General features: G+C 41.1%; 1 protein-coding gene across 2 annotated transcripts in view; it reads left to right on the top strand.

Annotated features, from left to right (window-relative positions):
- Positions 1-22,235, top strand: part of dlgap2b (DLG associated protein 2b) — a 141,759-nt gene that overhangs the window by 104,480 nt on the left and 15,044 nt on the right. For both annotated transcript variants that reach the window (XM_089118480.1, XM_089118479.1), the window contains exons 8-10: positions 10,353-10,687; positions 15,724-15,809; positions 16,018-16,421. In XM_089118480.1, the coding sequence (XP_088974606.1) occupies positions 10,353-10,687; positions 15,724-15,809; positions 16,018-16,421 (825 nt within the window). The remainder of the gene's footprint in view (positions 1-10,352; positions 10,688-15,723; positions 15,810-16,017; positions 16,422-22,235) is intronic.

Genomic DNA, 22,235 nt, shown 5'->3' with positions numbered 1-22,235 from the left:
TGAGAACTTCCCCAAGACCATAGACATATCCCCAAGACTGGTTGCCACTCCCACGTGACCTGCTGACTAGGTTGATGTCAACTTTTTCATTGTTGTCATGACAGCACACCTTGTCGTTCCGTGAACCTCTGGAGTTGTGAGTTTAGACTTTTTTTCGACTTTTTTTAAAACTGTTCCTGTGGTGTTGAGGAACTATAATTCCTGTTAATCCTATAATTTTATATTTTTATTTATTTAAAGTGAATTAATTGTAATGAAAAATAAATCAGATTAAATAGCTAAAGTAAATCGTAAGTGGAAGTGCATCTGTCAATTCATTGAATGTTCAAAATATTAATTTTATTTAGAAAAAAAAATACACATTGGTTGGCCTATTCATGAGAATATATCAGCAATTACAGATGTTTAGGGAATAGGGCATTATTAATGTATGTGCTAAGGTATGTGTTTTTTTTTAACAATTATTCATGTACAAACAGTAAGGCAATAGTAACAATTCTAGATAGGGGTAAACCACTATCAGAGTCTTCCCGTGGGATGGGGGCACCGCCGCGCCAAGCAGTGTCCCACATTGTCCCTCAGAAACATACCCCTTGTCCCCCCTTGGGCTTATTAGCAGGTGGTCACCCTAGCCTTGACTCGGACTCCACTGTATTTGAAAACCAACGGACTCGGTCTCGACTCGGACTCGACCCTTCAAAGACTCTGCCTTGACCCTTCAAAGACTTGGTCTTGACTCGGTCTTGACCCTTCAAAGACTTGGTCTTGACTCGGACTTGTTCCTTCAAAGACTTGGTCTTGACTCGGACTTGTTCCTTCAAAGACTCGGTCTTGACTCGGACTCGACCCTTCAAAGACTCTGTCTTGACTCGGACTCGACTGTATTTGAAAATCAACAGACTCGGTCTTGACTCAAACTCGACCCTTCAAAGACTCGGTCTTGTCTTGAACTCGACTGTATTTGAAAACCAACGGACTCGGTCTCGACTCGCACTCGACCCTTCAAAGACTCGGTCTTGACTCGGACTTGACCCTTCAAAGACTCGATCTTGACTTGGTCTCGACCCTTCAAAGACTTGGTCTTGACTTGGTCTCGACCCTTCAAAGACTCGATCTTGACTTGGTCTCGACGCTTCAAAGACTTGGTCTTGACTCGGTCTCGACCCTTCAAAGACTTGGTCTTGACTCGGACTTGTTTCTTCATAGACTCGGTCGTGACTCTGACTCGACCCTTCAAAGACTCAGTCTTGACTCGGTCTCAACCCTTCAAAGACTTGGTCTTGACTCAGACTTGTTCCTTCAAAGACTCGGCCTTGACTCCGACTCGACCCTTCAAAGACTCGGTCTTGACTCGGTCTCGACCCTTCAAAGACTCGGTCTTGACTCGGTCTCGACCCTTCATAGACTCGGTCGTGACTCTGACTCGACCCTTCAAAGACTCAGTCTTGACTCGGTCTCAACCCTTCAAAGACTTGGTCTTGACTCAGACTTGTTCTTTCAAAGACTCGGTCTTGACTCCAACTCGACCCTTCAAAGACTCGGTCTTGACTCCGACTCGACCCTTCAAAGACTCGGTCTTGACTCGGACTCGACCCTTAAAAGACTCGGTCTTGACTCGGTCTCGACCCTTCAAAGACTCGGTCTTGACTCGGTCTCGACCCTTCAAAGACTCGGTCTTGACTCGGACTCGACTGTATTTAAAAACCAACGGACTCATCTCGACTCGGACTCGACCCTTCAAAGACTCTGTCTTGACAAGGACTCGGCATAGTAGGTCACTAGTGTAAAGCACACCAACTCTGGACTCTAGAGAAGTCTGTAAAGACGAGTCACACTATCTGTCTGATGGCTGTTCCAACATGACTGCACACCAGTGTTCAAAGCAAGGTCCATGAAGAAATGGATGAGTTAGTTTGGTGTGGAGGAACTTGACTGGCCTGCACAGAGTCCTGACCTCAACCCGATAGAACACCGTTGGGATGAATTAGAGCAGAGACTGCAAGCCAGGCCTTCTCGTCCAACACCAGTGCCTGACCTCACAAATACGCTTCAAGAAGAATGGTAAATAAATCCCATAAACACACTCTTAAACCCTGTGGAAAGCCTTCCCAGTAGAGTTTAAGCTGTTATATAGCTGCAAAGTGTGGGCCAACTCCATATTGATCTTTATGGATTAAGAATGGGATGTCATTAAAGTTCATGTGCATGTAAAGGCAAGACGTCCCAAAACTTTTGGCAACATAGTGTACTTTTTCTAAAATAATACTTTTTAATGCACAGTGTATCGCCCAATTCTAAACATCCCTTAAAAAATATTGGACTTTTTAGAAAATATATCATATATTATTATTTCAACACTGGTAATTCGAAGTGTGTTCTATCTAACAACTGAGTAAAAATATAATTGGAACCTGCTGTGGTGTTTGTGTGTCAGTATGGTTGTCTGTGTATATAGGAGACAATATCTGAACGAAAGAATGGCACAATTTAGTTTTAAGTCTCACACGCTTTCAGGGAATCAGTTGGAGAGATGAGTCATATTCTGTTGCTCTGGAAGTTTTTTATATTTAATCACAGCTGATGAAGAGTTTGTCACGCTGATGACAGAATTAATTATGACACGGAGCATCAATTCAACAGGTCAGGAATGGATTATTGTGTTCCTCTCTTACACAACCCTACATTCTATATTTGGAAGCGTTTTACTCCTCTGTATGGATCACACGTCTCTCTCCCACATTTTTCCCTGCAGTCAGTGACTCATTGAGCAGTTTTATAATAGTGTGCTATTTGCAGCCTGTGTTTTTGATTGGCACGTCATGTGTAGATTGTTTTGTACTTGCTACATTTAAGCACAGTATGGCATTTTTTGTCGCACTGTCAAGAGTCACACTGTAGGTCTTCAACTCCTTTCTTAAAATATAGGCTTTTTAAAAAGTGTTTTATCCAGTTTGAGGTCAGAGCGACTTGATTCTTGATTTGAGACTTTCAAAATAGTGACAAAATACTGAACAGACAAAGAACAGGGCTGTCAGTATAAGAGAAGTAATTTTTCTAATATGCTTTAATGCACACAGTATGGCCCAACTTTAAATATCCCTTAAAATCATTCAATGGGCTATATACACGCATAAGTTCCGCATTCGACGCAAGGAATGCTCGTCAGTTTCCGGTTGGGGAGATTAATTAAAGTGGTGGAAAACCGAGGAAAACGGGATTATGGGATTATGAGTTTTCAAAATGTACTGTCCTCCCATCTTTGAAACGGAACTTTCATACGTTTAGATGTAATTTTATATATAGTTATGTTTATTTAATATAATTTTAAAAAGAAGCATAAACACAATGAGGGGTGTGTTTTTGTGACTAACGTTTCTTTAGTATAACCATGGAGTATAAAATTCAATATAAATTCTCGGTATTGCATTGGACTCTACGATCGGCAGAAGTTATCGAGCATCCTTACACCTTCACCGGAAATACCGCCGTGCATATACTGTAGCCCATTGGTTGAGAACCACATTTTGTAATTTACTGTCAAAAAAATAAAAAATAAAAATTAATTAAATAGATAACAATTGGAAAGATGTCACAGTCTGTCGTCCTCACCTGTTTTGTCCCGTCATCTGCACCACACTTCCCCGGATCCTTTTGTTCCTCTCCCGGACTCACTTCCCCAATCAGCCACCTGTTCCTCGTCCTGTCATGATCATTTTCACCTGTGTTCACCCCAATCAGCCTTATTCCTCTGTGTATTTAGTTCAGTTCTGTTTGATTCTGTTTTGTCGGTCAATGTTTAATGTTACGGAGTTTTCCCGTCTTCCTGTCTGGATTTGATTAATAAATCAATGTTATTCGTGAGCCTGAACTCTGCCCGTTCTTCTGCCTGAACCCACACCGTGACAGATTGACCGACCCCAAAAATGGATTCCTTTGCAGCAGTAGCACTGCTTTGTTTGGAGCAAGAAGATCGTTCCTTGGAGGACCATCTGGAGGATTTCCTCAACCTCGTCCCCTCTACCACCTTCCCGGACGACAGCCTCTGCAGCTTTTTATATGCTGGCCTCAACACCGCCACCAGAGAGCAGTTGTCCGGGGAGGGCTGCCAGTTGAGCTTCGCGGCTTATGTGGAGTGGGTGCTGGTAAGCTGTGGATCATCTTTCACCGTCGATGACGTCACCAGCCCCACTCCAACACCAGAGCCCGTGACCGTCCAGCCAGAGCCAGAGCCCGAGACCGTCCAGCCAGAGCCAGAGCCCGAGACCGTCCAGCCAGAGCCAGAGCCCGAGACCGTCCAGCCAGAGCCAGAGCCCGAGACCGTCCAGCCAGAGCCAGAGCCCGAGACCGTCCAGCCAGAGCCCGAGACCGTCCAGCCAGAGCCAGAGCCCGAGACCGTCCAGCCAGAGCCAGAGCCCGAGACCGTCCAGCCAGAGCCAGAGCCCGAGACCGTCCAGCCAGAGCCAGAGCCCGAGACCGTCCAGCCAGAGCCAGAGCCCGAGACCGTCCAGCCAGAGCCAGAGCCCGAGACCGTCCAGCCAGAGCCAGAGCCCGAGACCGTCCAGCCAGAGCCAGAGCCCGAGACCGTCCAGCCAGAGCCAGAGCCCGAGACCGTCCAGCCAGAGCCAGAGCCCGAGACCGTCCAGCCAGAGCCAGAGCCCGAGACCGTCCAGCCAGAGCCCGAGACCGTCCAGCCAGAGCCAGAGCCCGAGACCGTCCAGCCAGAGCCCGAGACCAGGATCCCACCCAGCCTCCCTCTCCCGCCTCCTCTCATCTGTCCTCGCTCTGCTCTCCTGCCCTTCAGCTCCCCTGACCCAGCCTGGTCCTTGGATCCCCGGTCTTCGCCTCACACCTCCTCCTCTGAGACACTTCCTCGGCCCCCGGTCCCATCGGCTCCCCCGTGGCTGCTACCTCCCTCAGCTCCTCCATGGTCCCACAGTCCACCAGCTCGGCCAGGCTCCCTCGTCCCTCCGAATTCCCTGCACTCCCTCGTCATCCTCCCCTCACCTATGGACTTCCTTACTTTGGCTCCGCCCCGTTTTGTCACCCCTTCGGTTCAGTTGGACTCCTCACTCCCTCCAGTCACCCGTCAGCCCTCACGCCCTCTGACCTCACCGTGTCCCTCCGTGCCCCTGTCATCACTTCGGTCACCAGAGCCTACGGTATCACCATGTTCCCTCAGTCCCTCATCAGCACCACATGTCGTCAGTCACTCAGCTTCACCCTGGTCTCCCCTCCCATCCGCTCCGCCCCTGTCAGTCGGCCCCCTGGTGTTGTCAGCCCCACTACCATTGGCTCCACCAGGGGTCCTCCCTCCAGCTGCTCCGCCCTGGTCTCGCCCTCAGCCTGCTCCGCCCTGGTCTCACCCTCAGCCTGCTCCGCCCTGGCCACGCCCTCAGCCTGCTCCGCCCTGGTCTCGCCCTCAGCCTGCTCCGCCCTGGTCTCGCCCTCAGCCTGCTCCGCCCTGGTCTCGCCCTCAGCCTGCTCCGCCCTGGTCTCGCCCTCAGCCTGCTCCGCCCTGGCCACGCCCTCAGCCTGCTCCGCCCTGGCCACGCCCTCAGCCTGCTCCGCCCTGGCCTCGCCCTCATCCTGCTCCGCCCTGGGGGGCTGTCTCCTCCTGACGACGCCCTCCACAGCCTCCAGGGTGCCCACCCCCCCCCTCCCCTTGATGTTATGGCGTGAGGCCACGCCTTCCGGGAGGGGGGAGTAATGTCACAGTCTGTCGTCCTCACCTGTTTTGTCCCGTCATCTGCACCACACTTCCCCGGATCCTTTTGTTCCTCTCCCGGACTCACTTCCCCAATCAGCCACCTGTTCCTCGTCCTGTCATGATCATTTTCACCTGTGTTCACCCCAATCAGCCTTATTCCTCTGTGTATTTAGTTCAGTTCTGTTTGATTCTGTTTTGTCGGTCAATGTTTAATGTTACGGAGTTTTCCCGTCTTCCTGTCTGGATTTGATTAATAAATCAATGTTATTCGTGAGCCTGAACTCTGCCCGTTCTTCTGCCTGAACCCACACCGTGACAAAAGACATCTACACAAATAATCATGAAATATGATAAGTATTATATTTAAATATATAAATAATAAATATTAAGGAAAACATTCAGGTTCAATCAGAAGATTTAGAGGAAAATAACTACCATTCAAAAGTTCATAAATCATTCTAATATGCTGATTTAGTGCACAATCAAAATGTCTTTTTTATTATCAATGTTGCAAACAGCTGCTAAATATTTCTGTGGAAACATTTTTCAGTTTAAAAGTACAGAATTTAGCAACATTATAAATCCTTTGTAAGTCTTGATGTAGCCTTCTGAATTAAAGTATATTCAAAAAACAGACTTTTAAATGGTAGTGTATGTATTTATAAAATATTTATTGGAACTTGCCATGTATCATCGGTGTGTACTCGTTTATTTCTTTATGTTCTCATATTTTCATGCCCCCCCCCCCCCCCCACACACACATTATGTTCTTTATGTTTACATTTACAGTAATAATGTTATATATTTTTAATATTTTAAACATATTCAAGATTTATGAGATACATTTGTCAAGCAAACACTTTTAATTCACAATGTACACTCTAAAAAATGCTGGGTTGTTTCAACCCAATTTTGGGTAAAATATGGACATACCCAGCCATTGGGTTAATTTTTTTAATTACATTTTTAACCCAACGTTTGGGTTTGTCCATATTTTACCCAAAATTGGGTTGAAACAACCCAGCATTTTTTAGAGTGTATTGCCCAACTCTAAACATCTCTTAAAATCATATCAAAATGAACTATTCTCCGCCAGATTAACGACTCAATGTAAACAGACAAAACATTGGTTTGCGAGACAAACAGTCTTTGTCTAGGAAAAAAAGAGAATATCTGTAGTTTATGAGAGCTGCTGGTACGCAAGAATACTACAAATCCTGTGAACACAAGAGAGTACCAACTCACTTCAAGCACTGGAGTTTCCAATTAGCTCATTATACACATTGTTACATTATCAAAAGCTATCCAGCTTGTGATGTCCTCATGCTGAAGTTATTAAAGCTCTGAAGTGCAAGTCGTTTGAAGCCACAAAAAACAAAAAGAGTATGCAAGCAAAAAGTGAAAGTGACAGTAACAGTAATAAAACACATATAAACATACTTTGTAGTTTGCATAGTATCACATTGACTAGGTCCACAAAACAATGTTTATGTTGTAGTCTTACCAAGTTCTAGTTTCCACCATTATCTGATATGAATATCAAATGTCAACGTTTGCCAAACTTTTTCAATGTTATTTAAAAAAAAAATTGATTTTAAGTCAATACAACAATTTAAGCTACTTACCTATTCAAACATATTTTTCAGATTTCCTTCTTCTGTTATTACGATAGTTTTGATGTTGTAAGTGACATTCTCACTCTGAAAAAAGTGATAAGTTGACTTAACTTAAAAAACTGAGGAAACCTGTTGCCTTAAAATTATTAAATAAATTAAAAATGTCATGAGTAATTGAAAAAAAAAAAAACAAGTTATGTAGTAAAATCAGTTCATGTAGTGTAACAGCGCAGCGGTTGTGGGTTGTACGTCAGAACATAGGCTCACTGTTGGCCAACGCTGGTCATGTGTGTGATGCGTGTGATACTGGCCAATCTGACATACAACACAGAAGCGTTGCACTGTTACACGTTGAAACTCTCTCAGAGAGAGGCCCACACAGAAGAAAATGAATAGTTGAATAAAGTCATTATTTATTTGTTTGTTTTTGCACACAAAAAGTATTCTCGTCGTTTGATAAACTTAAGGTTGAGCCACTGTAGTCACTCGAACTATCTTTTACGATGTCTTTAATAACCTTCTGGGCCGGCAAGTTCCAATTGCATAGAAGCCTATGGAGGTGTGATCCAGCTCTTAGATTCAATCAAAAATATTATCTTAATTTGTATTCTGAAGATGAATGAAAGTCTTAGGGGGTTGGAACAGCTTGAGGGTGTGTAATTACTGACAGAATTTTTGGGTGAACTTACCCTTTGATTTTAAGGCGACATGTTTCCTCACCTTTTTTTAAGTTAAGGCAACTTATCACTTTTTATACAATTATCATCTGTATCCATGGGTGCACCTCAAGCTGTCTGATTCATCCTTGCATAATAGCTGAGCCAAAGCACAACTCTCAACTATTTTAGTTTGATAATGTTTTTTTTTTTTATATTTTGTATTTTATGGAATTTTGTGGTACTAAATTATATTTACTCAGCGTATAGCGCTGTGGCTCTGCAATAGGATTGTGTTGTAGCAAATCAGTACACAGTTGACAGCAAGGCTGGAGTCTTTGTAGTGTGTTTAAAGAGATAGTCCACCCAAAAATTAAAATCAGCCCATGATTTACTCACCCTTAAGACATCCTAGGTGTAAGTCATCTTCTTTCAGACAAATAAAATCAGAGCTATATAAAGTCCATTAAAAGTCCATTGTTTTAAAGTCCATTAAAGTGCATCTATCCATCCATCCATCCATCCTAAACAAACTCTGCACGGCTCCAGGGGGTTAAAGGCATAGTTAACTTTGAAATGTATTTTTGATATGTTTTAGCTTACCTCAAGGGCATCCAATTTTCAATTTTCACAGTATTTTCAATTTTGAAATTTTTCAGTCAAACCGTTGTTGTCTATCAGTCATGCACTGGAGGCTAAGGGGGTCCACCAAAAAGCATGCACAGAGAAGTCAAAATTAAACATGATTTAATGACTCGTAAATGTAAGTACACATTGATGGCCTAAGACACGAAACGAGCAGTTTGTGTAAGAAAACAAACAGTATTTATATCGCTTTTACCTCTTGTAATCATAGCCATGACAAAATGATCTGACGGCATGGGCGCTTTGGTCTGCGCATGCGCCGGAAGTGATCGCTTGCCCGTCTACGTCACTCTTTGTTTATACAGAGATTTCGGAAGTTTTACCTTTCACTAAACATATTTAGATATACAGGAAACCGCAATGGAAGACGATTTTGGTGTATCTGAATATGTTTAGTAAAAGGTAAAACTTCCGAAATCTCTGTGTAAATATTGAGTGACGTCACACGCGAGCGATCACTTCCGGCGTAACATTGAACTGATTCAGTTCGGTTCAGTTGGACATTGCACAATTGATTCAGATCACTTGGACGTCACTGTGATTACACGAGGTAAAAACGATATAAATACTGTTCGTTTTCTCACAAAATCCGCTCGTTTCGTGTCTTAGGCCATCAATGTGTACTTAAATTTACGAGTCATTAAATCATGTTTAATTTTGACTTCTCTGCATGCTTTTTGGTGGACCCCCTTGGCTTCCAGTGTATGACTGATAGACAACAATGGTTTGACAATTTGAAAAATGTCAAAATTGAAAATACTGTGGAAACAAAGACACCTACATCTTGGATGCCCTTGAGGTAAGCTAAAACATATCAAAAATTAATTTCAAAGTGAACTATCCCTTATGTTTGTGTAAGACAAATATTCATATTTAACACGTTACAAAGTAAAAGTCTAGCTTCCGGCCATGAGCAGTCTACTTGCATCTATAGTGTAGCGTAAATATCAGCAGGACGTTGCATTACTCGCATAAGTTACGCTTTAGACTTAAGTGGAATCCATGTGTTTTCAAGCTAGTTATTTTACTTCATAAAGTTTTAAATATGGATATTTTTCTCACACAAACTCATCGCATTATGGAGCACTTTAATGATGGATAGTCGCACTTTGATGGACATCAAAAGAGAAATGGCCATTCACTGCCATTATAAAGCATAGACGAGCCAGGACATTTTTTAATATAACTCTCTGAAAGAAGAATGTCCAACGCATTCTCATCCTTTAACGTCATATAGAGCGCTATATGACAAAACGGCGCTATACTACGCTAAAGGCACCCGTTATCGTTAATATAACACGTGCTGTGAGGGCTAAGTTTAGGTGTGGGGTAGGGTGTACGTGTCATATTCACGCTAAAGGATTTATAACGTCTTGGGTTCGCGTGTTATATTAACGATAACGGGTGCCATGTGCGTAGTATAGCGCCGTTTTGTCATATAGCGCTCTATATGACGTTAAAGGATGAGAACGGGCTGGAATGTCATATACACCTAGGATGACTTGAGGGTGAGTATTGTAAATCATGAGCTAATTTTCATTTTTGGACGAACTATCCCTTAAGTCCAACTTTTTGGCCACAGTCAGCTTTTGTTGGCACCACTTTATTTTAATGTCTGTTGATGTCACGGCCTCTATCATTCAAAAGATGTAGTCCCTTTAAAATTGTTTAAATTAAACATCCATTACCCTCACAAGCCTAACGTATCATTCATCTGTTCCTTTATAGCGGTAGTGACATATACACCTGGCTACAAGAAGACTCCTCCGCCTGTTCCTCCTCGTTCCACCACTAAGCCGGTGATTTCCGTAACAGCCCAAAGCAGCACAGAGTCGACGCAGGACGCGTACCACGAGGGTCGGCTGCCACGCGTCGGACGGGTTATCTACAACTCCACCGACAGTCTGGACAGCGCTAAAGCGGTGACCCTAGCAATGGAGACAGCTTCCAAGCGCCTCACGTCTGCAGGGAGCTACAGCTCCGTTCAAACCTGCGATAAGGCCATCCTGGTGTCCAAAGCAGAGGAATACCTCAAGACTCCACGCTCTTCCATTGGGATTCAGGTAAACCCTCCCTCAAGGTTTTAGGTTATAGTCATTAAAATCCACTCTTTGTAAACACAGTAAAAATCTGCCTCTTTGTGAGTCCAATGGCGTTGTGTCTCGCCCCCAGTCCAAAAATAGCCGACAGCATTCAGACTGTGACTCACCCACCCAGAAAGTGCACACAAAGTCTCCTCATATCGCCAGATTCTGTGGCAGGGAATACGAGACTGCATATTGACCCTGAACAACACAGATTAATGATGATGCTTCTCTCCGTGGGCTTACATGACCAACAGCCAAGCGTAGAACGCAGCTGTGGAGATGAAGAAAATATTACACCTACTGTATAAAGCTATGCATCACTAACAACCAAATCCACGAAGGCTGGAATGACTTTTATTAGCTAAATCCAGAACTCAAACCACCCATTCGTTTAAGACTTCCACTGCTCATTTAACTAATACAAACAAGGCTCTAAATTCACCCTCATGTCACTCAATGATTTTGTTCGTATTCAAAACAATCAAAGAGATTTCTGTCCCCCCATTGGGAATCCATTCCACTAAAACGGACACTTAAAGAGATCATAAAAGCAATCCATGTAAATCAAGCGGCTTATTTGATGTCTTCTGAAGAGACACAATCGCTTTATGAACAGATTTAATGTAGTTTTATTCACATATTAACAATGATCACTGCACATACACAGAACACATCAAGCGGGAACCAGTGAGGTCAAGTTAGCGCAAGTAAAAGCTTTCATTAACCATATTTGATGTGCTCTTTGTATGTTTATATGTAAATAAAAGTCTAAATTAAATCATCAGAAGATTTGGGTTAAACCGACTTGGTTGCATTCAATCGAGGGACAGAAATATCTCAGGTTTCATAAAAAAATTCTCGATTTGTGTTTTGAAGATGAAAAGTCATATGGGTTTTGAACATGAGAGGGAGTAATTTTTGGGTGAACTATCCCAAGCAATATTGAGTGTCTAACACAACTCCCTTTTCCTAAACCTAACCGTTTCCCAAAAAAAAAAAAAAAAAAAAAAAAAAAAAAAAACGGTAACACTTTAGAATACGGTTCTTTCGTTAATGAATAACTACACTAGAACCAATAAGTAACGAAATAATAACAATCCAGTAACTATTATTAACTAACAAGAAACTCTGATTAACAAAATAGTAAGTAATAACGCACACATGAAAGTGTTTGTTCACTATTAACTAATCAATAACTGAAGAGTTCAGATGCAAAAGCCTCTAAATGCCATTTGAAATTTTCTTCTAGAATGGTCATTTTTATCAAGCTTGTATATTTAAGTTCAGTAATGGCACTTAAATGGCAATTAATAAGTAATCTTCAGTGCCATTTAAGTGAAATTATTGAACTTAAATATACAAGATTGATAAAAATGATCATTTTAGAAGAAAATTTCAAATGGCACTTAGAGGCTTTTGCATCTGAACTCTTCAACTATTTTTTAATGCTTCCCAGAAAACTACTGAAAAAGTTTATTAACAATCTTAGTAACTACTATTACCTAAAACTAAAAATAGTGAGCAGATGAAAGTGTTATACATATTTCTGTGGAAATTACTTATCATTTGGATCCGTATTATAAAGTGAAGGACCATTGGAACTAACTAGTAATTACTCAAGTGTTACTAAAGAAATTTTCTACAAGTATACTAAAGTTCACCAAAAAATCTCAAACGCTCGAAATGACTTTTGTATTTGATTGCACAAATCATGACTAGATCATGTAGTAACAATTGAGTCATCATTACTAGTTAGTTCCGATGATCTTCACTTTATAATACGAATCCAAATAATTAGTAATTCCCACAGAAGTATCTAGTAACACTTTCATCTGTGCACTTTACTTTCTTTTTAGTTAATAATAGTTACTAGATTGTTAATAAACTTTTTCAGTAGTTCTCTGGGAAGTATTAAAAAATAGTAGTTATTGATTAGTTAATAGCGAATTAACACTTTCGTCTGTGCGCTATTACTTACTAGTTCGTTAATCAGAGTTTGTTGTTAGTTAATAATAGTTACTGGATTGTTAATATTGTGTTACTCTCATTAGTTATTGTGTAGTTATTCATTAACGAAGGAACCGTATTCTAAAGTGTTACCAAAAAACATTTGACAGGAAGATAAATGTATTAAACAATCACATTCACATTCCAAACAGTTGCAATGAGAGACGCTTTGGGGTGAGAACTAATTTGACATTTATAGATGCATGTTAGTGACTTTAGATGATTTTTACCATGAGACTAGAGAAGACTTCTATGTTTACAGCACTAGCTGAAGCACAAGACAGTCATAAACCTCTAGAAGACGCTATACTCGTTTAAAATACATTTCTGTATGTTCATAGTGCAATTCTCAGCAATTCATTACTCTGTCTGGATGCTGAAACTAGCTGTCGCCCTCAGAACTAATAACCAGCAAAAGGGATATATACACTCAGAGGAAGGTGATAGAGTATATGAAAGACTTTTACTAAACAATAAACCATGTCCCCAATGATTGGTTGCAGTCTATCTAAGATAGTTCTGTGAATATTAATGAACCGTGACTGGTTACCTGAATCCCCTATTCCATTTGGGCTCTTGGTCAGGCTGCTTTAGGAGCTGCCTTTATAGTAAATGTGCTATAAATTGCTTGTGATAACAAATTGTTTGTAAAATGACAGCTGGGAAGTCTCATATGTGTGCCTCTAAGCTGTTGTTTTCTCATCTGGGTCTGTGCTAATGTGTTCATGCCACCCACAGGATATTGTATATATCAGTATTGTGTTATGTTGTAAGTATTGCCTTGACACTTTCATTATTACTCACTGAAGGTGCGAAACTATTATCTGTTAGTTTTGTACTTACCGTTCTGACTGACTAAGAATCTATGGCAATTCCTAGAACTATATTGTTTAAAGGAGTAGTTCACTTTTAAAGAAACTTTTGCTGATAATTTACTCACGTCATCCAAGATGTCCATGTCTTTCTTTCTTCAGTTGAAAAAAGATTTTTGATGAAAACATTCCAGGATTTTTCTCCATATAATGGACTTCAATGGGAACCAAACGGCTCTAGGTCCAAAAGACAGTTTCAGTGCAAACTGTTCAAAGGGCTTTAAACGATTCCAGACGATGAATAAGGGTCTTATCAAGCGAAGCGATCACTCATTTAATAAATAAATAACAAAGTTCATTCAAACTCGTTCATCAAAATGAACAAATCTTTTTTCGAGTCATTTGGTTCATTCAACGAACAAAATGAACGAATTGACTAGCAAAAAGATTTGTTCATTTTGATGAACGAGTTCGAACAGGAGAGTCACACAGAACAGAGCAAGACAAGCATTTAAGCTTATAAAACTTAAACTTTGTTATTTATTCTTTAAATGAGCGATTGTTATTATTTAAATGAATTTCTTTTCGACTGAAGAAAGAATGACATGGGGGTGAGTAACTTATCAGCATTTTTTTTTAATTAATTCAAACCTATTCATTTGATCTTTTTCCAAATGTGTTACAAGTTAACTAATCTAGACCATATTGATCAAAAGTTTGCAAAGATTTTCGATTTAACAAAACAGATGGTGAGAGACTCAGTTGTTATTTGGAGTTAAGTTCAGAACATTGTGAATGGTAAACAGAATGATATTCCAAGGCGTTCAAACGTTGGCCATGTTTCTTGTCGGCCATTTTAGATTTTATTGTACTGTAAAGTGCTGTATTTTACCAGTGGATTGGGTATAGAGTGCTGCAGGAATGAGCTTAACACCTGGAAATTAGTTCGTATTTTTGCACTTTTTTCCCAAAACCAGTGGGATTTTTATTGTTTGTTGGTTAAATACTTTAAATAGGTTGATTTTAAAAGCTTTTATGTGTTTTGAAAAGGTTGTTGCTAACAGGTTGCCACCGTAAAATTGACAACATAGGTTTCTCTTGGACATTAAACATCATCACGGCAAACAGAGAAACTCGTCTTCTCTCTAGTCTGCATTTACTGCCTCATTGTGTAAATATTTCAGGGAAAATGTTTTTTAAATAAACTAAAAGAGTTGTTGGAAGCTCAACGATGGTGACATTGAAGTAATGCGACTGTGGCGTGGTTCGTTACTTACGTTTAACTTTTGGCTTCTGGTGGCTGTATTTAGTTTTCAAAATTCATAAAAGCTGTGAACATTATCTTGTTGAAGAAAATGTGTTAGAATAATAAAGTTTGTCCCAGAACTTATTTTCTTCAATAATTCAAAAGCCATTGAAGAAATCCTATATTGTTTTTTTTTATTCAAGGGAGACAGGTTAATGCTAACTTCCAGATTGTCATATAAAAATATATATTTTTTAGCATTCGATTCAACTCTATTTAAACGTAAACTAGTGTGTGCAGTTGTAAATCATGCCCTGATGTTACCATGGAAATCTCCAGCAAATTGTTGGAAAAATAAAATCAATGGCTGCTGATCATGGGGACTTTAAATCCAAAATTGGAAGTGAAACTGTGTATTGACAATGCTTTGGCAAATTGAATTAAAACACAACATGAGGACACATGGAAGGGGGCAGGGAAATACTTGTAATAATTTATTATTGTTAAAGCAATAATTGGCATAAAAAACATGCTTTATGTGCTTTATTTCAGTGGATCATGCTTAATGCAGTGTACATGATCTTAGTGATGCAGCTTGCAGCTATATTCTGTTCTTTTCTGGTTCACCTCAGATACCCAGTAGCATTTGTATATATATGAAGAGTTCAGATGCAAAAGCCTCTAAGTGCCATTTGAAATTTTCTTCTAAAATGATCATTTTTATCAAGCTTGTATATTTAAGTTCAGTAATTTCACTTAAATGGCAATGAAGATTACCTGTTAATTGTCATTTAAGTGAAATTACTGAACTTAAATATACAAGCTTGATAAAAATGGTGATTTTAGAAGAAAATTTCAAATGGCATTTAGAGGCTTTTGCATCTGAACTCTTCATATTCTCATATGTGCTTCTTTTTTATCTTTTCCTTTGCTTATTCATTTTTCAGGTGGAAGCGGCCACAGATTCTGAGACAGATAGTAAAGGTCTCCCGCAGTATCAGTCCGTGGGTATCCAAGTAGAGGATGAGAGGAAGTAAGTCTACTGATCAGTCATAAACAGGACATTTGATCCGCAGAATTAGAGGTTATTCTGAATTAATGATCCTTTATGGGATCCCTGAGCCAGTAGCTCAGAAAATAAATTAAGATAATGAAAAGGTAAATAAATATAGATTGGGTGTAAGTAGCCTACACAAATGGCTGTTAATATTGTCATCCTTACAAAGTGTGTGCACTTTCAGAATTGGGCGCTTTAAGCGGTCCAACAGTGTGACGACGGCAGTTCAGGCTGATTTGGAGCTGGAGGGGTTTCCATCGACCGAAGACAAGAGTCTGCAGTTTGGAGGATTTCAGCGGCATTCTGAACCCAGTACGCCCACACAATACAACGCGGTTCGGACCGTACGCACACAGGGCCTCTTCAGCTACCGTGAGGACTACAGGCCCTCCAGCGGGCCATCCAGCCCACAGCCCGAACCCTGGCTGGTCGAACCCTCTCATGAAACAGCCGAATCCGGACGCGTGTCGCCGCACCGCCGCGATGGCAGCTGGTTCATGCAGCTTCTGCACAGCGAGACCAAACGCTTGGAGGGATGGTGCAAAGACATGGAGCGCGAGGCGGAGGAGCATGACTTGTCGGAGGAAAGTGAGTGTGCAGGACATCCACGAAACAGATAAAGCAACACAATCTCATGGCAGTTCATAACTATTTTGCTAGTTTTGGTCAATTGGTGGCTAATTCGTATGAGTCTCATTTCTTCATTTTCGTTAGATCTACTTAAACCCAAAGATTACCTCCGCCGTCCGTGTTTGACGGAGGTATACACAAATCCGGCGAAACTTGCTGCTAAGAAAGTATTGGAAGTAAGTTAGTGTTGATCCCGTAGGTGGCTGTTATCGTGATAATTGAATGGGCGTGAACTTTCGTTGTTAAAAGGAAACCAGCCCCAGCTGACAGATCACCAAAGACACAACTTAGTTCCACAAAAGTATATAGATTTATTTAAGTATTTAAAGGATAATTCCGGTATTTTACACCTTGAGTCTATTTTGTAGATTGTTTTGAATGAAATAGAGTGGTGGACTTAGAAATTTCGACAATGGGTCCTGTCTCGACTTTTTGACTATTTTAGAATCGCCTGTGAGAGCTTTAGACTGGCCGTCTATGGGCATGCACAAACATGTTCTTAAAACAACCCTTAACGTTCATTTTCAAAACTGTGCAACTCACCGAGTGGTTGGTGGTATATAATATAATATATCGGCGCAGTGTATGCTTTCAATCCGTGTTGTTTGCTATAGTGGAACTATTTTTTCAGATACCTCACAACCGCGTATAAACTTCCGCTCGATATTTGAGTCTGAAGCGTTAGCACACTCCCGACCACTTGATGGCGACAACCAGGACGCTGTACGGAACACGGTGTCTAGCGCACCGTAGAAAAATTCACAGACACAGTCGAATATGGCAAGACCTATGGGCAAGACGGAGAACCAAGCGAAAAGACTACAACCAAATGTAAAAAGACCCCTTTCCTTTTCCGGTAGCTAGCGCAGTAATATCAACGAGCACTGAGTCCTCCAGCAGACATCAATGCGATTTAAAAAAAATGACAAATAAAACACGACTGAAACGGTATTTCGCTACGCTACTTGTTTCGGAACATCAAGGAACACCACCAACCACTCGGTGAGTTGCACAGTTTTGAAAATGAACGTTAAGGGTTGTTTTAAGGACATGTTTGTGCATGCCCATAGACAGCCAGTCTAACGCTCTCACAGGTGATTCTAAAATAGTCAAAAAGTCGAGACAGGACCCATTGTCAAAATTTCTAAGTCCACCACTCTATTTTATTCAAAACAAACTACAAAATAGACTCAAGGTGTTAAAGGGTTAGTTCACCCCAAAATTAAAATTAAGTCATTAATTACTCACCCCCATGCTGTACCAACCCCGTAAGACCTTCGGTCATCTTCGGAACACAAATAAAGATATTTTTGATTGAATCTGAGAGCTGGATCAGTCCTAGATAGAATGCCTAAGGGACTGGCTCTTGACGGCCCATAAAGTCATTAAAGAAAAGGTTTAAATATTCCATGTGCCTACAGCGACTCATTTATAAGTTTATCAAGCGACGAGACTACTTTTTGTGCGAAAAAAACATAAATAACGACTTTATTCGACTATTCTATTTCTTCCTTATGGGCGCATGCGCGAGAACTGAGACGAGGACGTTCTCCTTCGACTACTTTTTGTTACCGGCTGCTCCGCTTAGGAGTTTTACCGCCACCTACCGTATAAAATGATGATCCATATATAAGGCGCTCCGGATTATAAGGAACACTGTCATTTTTTTAGAAGATTAAAGGCTTATATGTGCACCTTATAGTGCGGAAAATACGGTAATTGAAAAGCGTATGTACAGCGCGCATCTTCCTCTGCTTGTAAACAGAAAGTTTTGCGCTTCCAGCTATATCAGCACATCATCTTATACGGTAGGGGGCGGTAAAACTCCTAAGCGGAGCAGCCGGTAACAAAAAGTAGTAGAAGGAGAACGTCCTCGTCTCAGTTCTCGCGCATGCGCCCATAAGGAAGTAATAGAATAGTCGAATAAAGTCGTTATTTATGTTTTTTTCACACAAAAAGTAGTCTCGTCGCTTGATAAACTTATAATTGAGCCGCTGTAGTCACATGGAATATTTAAACCTTTTCTTTAATGACTTTATGGGCCGTCAAGAGCCAGTCCCTGAGACATTCTATCTAGGACTGATCCAGCTCTCAGATTCAATCAAAAATATCTTTATTTGTGTTCCGAAGATGAACGAAGGTCTTACGGGGTTGGAACAGCATGGGGGTGAGTAATTAATGACTTAATTTTCATTTTTGGGTGAACTAACCCTTTAAATACCGGAATTATCCTTTAAACATCTCGCAGTGAAGACTTGGAAGTAAACGCCCACTGCTGTGAGTGGATAACAGTTTGGCATATTATAATGAGTTTCAACTCACCTGTCGATGCACTTGGGGGAAATTGTTTTGAAAACGCCCAATGTTGTAAAATGGCAACCGGAATGATTCGCCCATACATGTTCGACCCAGAGTCCGTGTGTTGCACCATTCCTGTCAGATCCAATATAGACGGCACAGCACCGGTTCTTTAATCTTAATCGGTCTGCAAATCCAGTCTTGTTTACAAAACAATCCTCAGTGAAATAAAGCGAACAGACGGACAATGTTTTACCCTCATCGGCTGGAAAGTCATTAAAAATAAAGTTTATCGATGCAGTCCTATTGGAATCCAGAGGAAGCTTATGCAGTGACTCTCTTCTACCACAACCAGGCACTGCACGATATTTTGTATTGCTTGTTAGCTCGATCCGGTTTGTAATCACGAGGTAGGGCGAGTGCGAATCGGTGGGCGGGGCTAAACTGGCCGTGTTGAAGTAGACGTTGATCTTCTTCTGCGGGGGTGGTGTTTTATCCTCTTTGACGTCATAGTTCCCCACTATGAGAAACGAGTCGTTTGCTGAGCCTGGTGTCAATAAAAGCTTTTATTGGACTAACAAGGACGTTTTCATTTCTGAAACTTACAGGATATTCTTATAATATGATGACCTCTTAAATGTCAAAAGCTCAAGGAAAATTTGATTTCTCAGTTCATCACCCCCTTAAACAAAACTAAAAGAATGAGATAAGGCGTCTGTATGAGATTACTCTTTTTATAGGAATCTCAAGATTAAAATCTTGAATAAACAAGTACCAGCGCATAATTCGTTGAATTGCATTGTGCTTTCAAGACAAAAATACGCGTGGATTGTGATCAGTAAAGACGAGTATGGTAATAGAAATTGATCCCAAATACACTTTGAAATGTTGTAACGCCAGTAATAAAGCAAGTGCTTCTTTTTCAGTCGTACTGTATTGTAACTGATATGGCAAGAACTTTTTTGAGAAGTAGGCTACAGGATGCTCAACGTGAATATCATCCTGCAAGAGTATACTGCTCAGGCTCCGGTAGCATTAGCATCAACATCAAGTTTAAAAGAACGTGAATAATCCGGTGCAGATAACACTGGAGCACAACACAACAGACCCTTTGCAGCTTCAAAAGCATGGACTCCTCAGACAGTTTAAATTGACTGGCTTTGGAAAAGCCGGGGTGGTGATCATTATCATTTAACACTACGTGTCTTGTGACATGTTATGAAACGCGTCATTGGGGACACTGTGCCCCATAAAAAGTGGCGTTACATGAGCATATAGCGTTCAAATACCGACCGGCGAAAAATATGCCGTAGTTTACACACGGCGTTTCGCTTTTTGCCGTCCTGGCCGTTCAAACAATGCTTTTTTAACAAAACGTGGTAGGAAAGCAGCTCATTGTGAACCTTTTAGCGTTCCATATTTTAAGCGTTCCATAATAATGTGTGTGTTTTTGGCACTCTTGGCCTTCGATATCAGCGTGCACTGTATGTGTGTTAAATGAAAGTGCGCGTCAACTGCAGCATTCATTCACGCAGAACACGTATGATTCTAAATAGTATCATTGCGCGGTATAGTATTATTACAAAACAATGGTAGAGGAAGTTATTTTTATTTGCAACTTGTGAAGCTTGTGAACAACATAGCAACACAGCTAGTGTAACAGGTACATAAAGTGTACTGTTAAATGTATTTATAGTTTATTAGAATTCCCACAAAATTGTTTGTTGACATATACCTGATATTACTGCCTAAGTGGAGTCGAGTATCTTTCCCTTTAATTGATGTGATGTCATGAGTCAATATAATTTCCTGTTCTGTCTCCTCCTCTTCCTCTTTGCACTGGTGATGCAGTGAGAGGTGAGGTTATTTTAGGCTCCTGATAATCATATTTAATCGTAATCTTAATTGTTGCTTTTATGTCTAAATTTTCAATCTAATTCCTGTGTATAATGTTATTTTACTTATCTGTGTGGCTATTTCCGTAATTTTGTCCCGATTAAGTGATGTTTTAACATCTGGGCCTAAATGTGAAATGAGAGCATGTGACAAGTGTACATCACATTTGTTTTATAGAGCTAGAGAGGGCGATTCTCACTAAGAGGCTGATTACATTTTATTTGTGCATCAGAATAAAAGATCGCTGAAACTGCTGAGTGAGTCCTGTCCTGTTCTTCCCACGTGAATGAAAAACACAACGCAGAAAAGAGACCAGTTACACTTGGTGCCGTGATCATTTCGGATCATCAGATCAGCGCTTCGCCGATCGCCGTGGTTGCGTGACGGCTCGCACGCTTCGCCGATCTTCCTCGCCGAACTTCTTCCTCATCGCCATTGCTCGTGGAGGCTCCAGCTCGCGCACGAGGAGGGCGCGTGTGTGAGACGAACAGTGTGCGACATCGCGGGACGAACTGTTGCGTCTGTTGTGTAAAGGAACGGTAAACGGTTGTTGACTCCTGAAACTTTTTTTTTCCCTTCTTTCTCTGGAGCGCTTTCGTTGGTCGTTGTATATTGAACGACGGAGACTGTGAAAAGCACTGCGGGACGCTTCAGTTTACGTCATGCATCGTATCCTTTATCTATACACTATAATAAATGACTGTGAGGAATTTTAAACAAGATAAAGTGTACAATTGATTTTGATGAAGTATATATTTTATTTTCACTGTGAATTTTGAAAGTGAACAGTTAAAGCATTTGATATCTTGTATTTCTCTGCATATTTGAACTGTTCAACAGTTGAGGTTTTGCTCTTGTGCAGATAATTTGCTCTTATTTTTGCATATATATTTTTTTTCCTTTCCTGTTTCATTTCACAAATTGAAACATGTCTGAGGGTCCTAGCAAAGATGATTTTAGTCCTGTGAAAAATTCTAATGTCACTTTTCCACTGGGAAGAGGTCATGGGCCTGACATTTATGAAAATGAGGGTGTGTCTGAATTTACACGTTGCTATGGGAGAGGGAGAGCATTAGCTAATTTGGGACTTGACCGTGTGCACACAACCGATTCAGCAATTGGTTTTTCTGTAGGTCCAGCTGCTAGCTCCACCCCAATCATACAACCTGACTTTGATCGTGCTGTTACTCCTGAGTCGTTAGGGGGTATCATTTCAGATCTGGCTCAGAAAATAGGAGCGAGTATTTCAGCCAGCCTTAACCTTGCGCACCAGCCCAGCCCAGTACAGTCTAATCCACCCTGTCATTCTCAGCATTCAAGTGATGGCATTGATAAATCTAGCCTCAAAGTGATAGTACAGCAAGATGCACCACCACCACCATTCTTCAGGGGAGATAAGAGTGATTCATTTACTGTGCACGAGTGGGAAGATATGATGTACAGTTATTTGAACAGAATGAAATGCCGAACGCAAACTGATGTCTCTGATCTCATACTGAGCAGATTGGCTGGCAAAGCGAGAGATGTGGTTAAAGTGTCCCTGCGAAGCCGCCCCGAACTGAGTGCCAGTAAGTTCCC

This window comes from Pimephales promelas, chromosome 13 (assembly GCF_988280905.1).
Source record: "Pimephales promelas chromosome 13, fPimPro1.hap1.1, whole genome shotgun sequence".
Lineage (NCBI taxonomy): Eukaryota > Metazoa > Chordata > Actinopteri > Cypriniformes > Leuciscidae > Pimephales > Pimephales promelas.
This window is presented reverse-complemented; position numbering and strand designations above follow the sequence as displayed.